At 55.5% G+C, this 4306-nt stretch overlaps 1 protein-coding gene and 1 pseudogene across 2 annotated transcripts in view; one reads left to right on the forward strand and one right to left on the reverse strand.

Annotated features, from left to right (window-relative positions):
- The first annotated feature begins 562 nt into the window (after positions 1–562).
- LOC105538541 lies at positions 563–1357 on the forward strand (annotated as a pseudogene). Its single transcript, XR_001005932.1, has one exon. The product of XR_001005932.1 is annotated as an uncharacterized LOC105538541 (transcript).
- Positions 1358–1490: 133 nt separating this feature from the next.
- The window catches only part of SLC25A19 (solute carrier family 25 (mitochondrial thiamine pyrophosphate carrier), member 19), a 19499-nt gene continuing 16683 nt past the window's right edge, over positions 1491–4306 (reverse strand). Inside the window, exon 7 of the mRNA XM_011978551.1 lies at positions 1491–2135. Within this exon, the coding sequence (XP_011833941.1) occupies positions 1947–2135 (189 nt within the window). The 3' untranslated portion in view covers positions 1491–1946. The remainder of the gene's footprint in view (positions 2136–4306) is intronic.

Below are 4306 nucleotides of genomic sequence, written 5' to 3' on the forward strand. Positions count from 1 at the left end.
CCGGAGCTCAGGTGCACGGGGCCGGGAGACGCCGCTGGGCTGCGCGGCGTGGGAGGAGCCTGCAGAGGGCGTGGTGGGGACCCGGTGGGAGAAGGAACAGCATCTGCCCTGGTCGCACCACTTTCCCCGTTCCCCTCACCCAGGTAGAGAAGGCAGGGGCTGCAGGACCCGGGCCAGCCACAACCCTCTCCCGCTCCAAGGAGGACATGGTCGAAGCGAGTTTCAGGTCGGAGGGGCAGCCCTGAGAAAGGGGCCCCGTGGGCAACTCGCGGCCGTCGGTTGTTGCGAGTGCCCCTGAAGTGGTGCGGACCGGTCCACCGCCCGGCGTCTGCCCTGGGTGACAGGAGGGCACCTAGAAGAGGGGAAGAACTGCCGCCGCTCCTGCCGCGGGACCAGGAGGAGCGTTGCCGGCGCTGCCCGCGTTTTCGCCTCCTTTTAAAAGAACCGCCAAAGTGGTCACCGAAAACGGAGGATAAAGACAACGCTCAGCTGCAGCAAAAGAAACCAACGGGCAGGAGAGATGAAGAGAAGGAGCTTTAACGGAATTTCATAAAAAATACATTCAGGCAGCTGCATCCTCGCTGCCCCCGCCGCAGCCTGGACCTTGGGAACCAGCAGCCCTGAGCCAGGAAGCCCCAGCATTCAGGGCCCAGACAGACCCCAAAATCCCAGACCAGAAGCAGGGAAGGATGGTGCGAGGAGCAGCCCAGGACCCACACGCCAGGGCCAGCGCCGGCTCCCAGTGGGTGCCTCCTTCCAAGGCTGGAGAGGGAGGCAGAATGGAGGGCTTCCCAGGTCGGAGCAACCCTACAGGCCGGGCAGGTGGAGGGAAGGGTGCAGGTCATGTTCTGGAGACCTCCCCGCAGCCTGGAACTGGTTTCTCCTCTGCCTCTCTGCCTGTGGGTGTCCCTGTGCTCTGGTAACACCCCAGGCACCAGCTGTGCCCTCACCAGGCTGCCTGCCCGCCCCTTCTGCCATCCCCATCAGCGGGCTGCTTCAGAGCCACGGCCCTTCTGCGGCTACAGGGGCGGATGCACCCACAGCATGCTCTGCACTGAGGAGCAGGCAGTGGGCGCTGATGCCACCTGCCCTGCCGACAGCTCCTCACCCAGCAAGGCCGACCCAGCCCCGGGTGAAAGAGGAGCGAGTGAGGTAGATTGGGGAGAGGCTGCACCTTCACCCATGCCTGCCCACAGCATGGCCCCTCCACTTCCTGCACGGGCGCTGGGAACTGCTTTCCATGGAGCCCCACGGCCATGACCAGCCCGGTGCTGGGAGAGGACAGCCTGGGTGGTGTGTGTCTGCAGACACGAAGATCTGGGCACGGGGCCCAGGAAGTGAATGGCTCAGCCTGGAGTTTCCCCCAGCACTAGAAGCAGAGCTGCCAAGGGCTGCAGCTGTGGAGAACATGGGATTTGAGGAAGGCAGGAGTCTTTTCCGTCATACTTTGTGAGCAGGCAGATGTGCCAGGGGAGACGGAAGATAAGGAATGTGCGTTTAGCTTTAATGTCTGTTAAATAGGTTGGGAAAAACAGGCCGAGTGTGGGGACGTGACTCCTGCAAAGGGCCTACTGCAGCCCTCTGCACTCAAGCAGCAGCCCCATCTAGACCAGGAGCGTTCTGTTCTCCGGGCAGACAGGGCTGACAGGTGTAGGACGGCATCTCTTTCCTTTGGAGTGTGGGCTGGGGTCAGAGGAGAAACAGCAACTTCCTGCTCCTTCTCGCTGTGTCCTTGGTTCACCGTAGACCACGTCCTGCATTCCCTCTGATCCTCTCATGGGGAGAGCCCTGGACCTTCTGGTGGTGTCCCAGCTGGGTGGGTTCAAGGCTGCCACCCTGCTGGGGGCAGCTGGCCCGCAGGGAAGGGCCAGACAGCACCTCTCAGTGGAGACTGAATCTTCCTTCAGGAGGCTGCCTCCAGGAAAGGCCTGGGGTCCTTCCTGCGCTCAGCGCTGGCTGGCTGTCCTGTTCATGCAGTGAAAGACATTGCAGAAGAATTCATACCAGAAGAACATGAAGCCTGTGGAGAGGGCAGCCTTCAGCAAGCTGGGGGACAGGCCCTTGAAGAAGCCCAGGGCACCTTCCTTTTGCAGCACCTGCTTGGCACAGTCCATGAGGCCCTTGTATCTGCGCACCTGGGGAGAGGAAAGGGATGAAAACATGGATGTCCACTCTGCTCCCATCAACACAGCCCCTGGCACATCACAGCTCTTAAGAAGTACTTGCTGGACGAAGGAATGAATGCAAAATAGCAAATATTTTTATTTTATTTTTTCATTGAGGCAGAATTTCTCTCTGTTGCCCAGGCTGGAATGTAGTGGCACAATCTTGGCTCATTGCAGCCTCCGCCTCCCAGGTTCAAGCGATTCTCCTGCCTCAGCCTCCTGAGTAGCTGGGATTACAGACACACACCACCACCCCAGGCTAATTTTTTGTATTTTTAGTAGAGATGCAGTTTCACCATGTTGGCCAGGCTGGTCTTGAACTCCTGACCTCAGGTGATCCACCTGCTTCAGCCTCCTAATGTGCTGGGATTACAGTCGTGGGCAACCATGCCCAGCTCAAAATAGCAAATAAATTAATCTCATTTTTTGTACTGCAATTAGATTAAGACTGAATAGCTGACAGGCCTAGAAATCAGCAGCTGGACAGAGCTCCTTCCTGCCCAGGAAGAACGGCTGCCTGTGGCTCCAAAGGATCCAGCAATGGCTCCGGAACCTCTTCCCAGAGGTGTCCCTGACCCTTCACCTCATCCCACCTGATCCCCCTTGGGCAGCAGATCTGAACCTGGCCCTCAGTAGCTCTCAGCCAGGCCTCCCTGCCTCCAGCTCACCCTCTCCAGCTGACCTCATGCACTGCTGCCAGACTTTCGTCCCCAGGCACAGCCCTCCTCAGGCCTGGCTTCCCTCCAAAAGCTGCAGTAACTCATAGTGACAACATCATGAGAAATCAAGTTCAAACCCCAAGATCTGCCATTCAAGGCACTGCACCATTTCGCCTTGATTTCCCTCCCTGATCTGACCTCCACTGTCCTCCCACATGCCCTTCCCACCTCTGGCCAGACTGGATTACACTAGTCTTCGTTAGCAGCAAGGCCTCCCTCTGCCATCCTGGGCTCCCACCATCACTCCCTGTCCAAATTCAAACTGTCCCTTCATGCTGGGTGCAGTGGTGCATGCCTGCAGTTCCAGCTACTTGGGAGGCTGAGAGGGGAGGATCGCTTGAGCCCAGGAGTTCGAGACCAGCCTAGGCAACAGAGTGATGTCCCATTTAAAAAAAAAAAGAAAGAAAAGAAAACAAACTCTTCAGGACAAGTTGGTAAGTGGAAAAGGGAGTTTACAAACCTTGTATACAGTGTATCCCCATTTTTGTTAAAATGTACACTGTATTTATGAAAAGAAATAAAACTACATTGAACGTTTCTATGTGGTTATCTGTGGTAGTGAAATTACAAGGGATTTTGGTCTTTTTTTTTTTTTTTTTGAGACAGAGTCTCACTCTGTCGCCCAAGATGGTGTGCAGTGGTGTGATTATAGCTCACTGCAGCCTCGAACTCCTGGGCTCAAGTAATTCTCCTGCCTCAGACTGTCCAGTAGCTGGAACTACAGGCACACACCACCACGCCTGGCTAATTTTTAAATTTTTATTTTGTAGAGACGGGGTCTTGCTATATTGACCAGGCTGGTTTCAGACTCCTGGCCTCAAGTGATCTTCCCATTTTGGCCTCCCAAAGTGTTGGGATCACAGGTGTGATCGACTGCAGCTGGCTTGGTCTTTGTTTTTGGTTATCTAAATTCTCTAAAGTTTCCTACAAAGAAAATGCATTATAACTACAAACCCAACTCTTTCTCTTCCCCCTACCTTGCCTCCCATTCCATGCCATCCCTCTCCTCTGACATTGTCAGGCATATTTTTTCATGCCTCCACATCTCAGGTTCCAGGATACACAGGGGAGAGCCCTGGAACTGCCCATCCTTACCCTACCCCCAACCCTACCCATTGATGACCAAAAGAAAGGGAGTATGTAAAAATCTGAGCAACTGAGGAGTGACTACTAAGACTACAACATGACCTAGCATGGGGCTTCTCTGAATGGCCAACTCTCCTAGTGCGCATAAAATACAACTTCGGGCCGGGCGCGGTGGCTCAAGCCTGTAATCCCAGCACTTTGGGAGGCTGAGACGGGTGGATCACGAGGTCAGGAGATCAAGACGATCCTGGCTAACACGGTGAAACCCTGTCTCTACTAAAAAATACAAAAAACTAGCCGGGCGAGGTGGCGGGCGCCTGTAGTCCCAGCTACTCG

Source organism: Mandrillus leucophaeus, unplaced genomic scaffold (assembly GCF_000951045.1).
Source record: "Mandrillus leucophaeus isolate KB7577 unplaced genomic scaffold, Mleu.le_1.0 Scaffold1, whole genome shotgun sequence".
NCBI lineage: Eukaryota > Metazoa > Chordata > Mammalia > Primates > Cercopithecidae > Mandrillus > Mandrillus leucophaeus.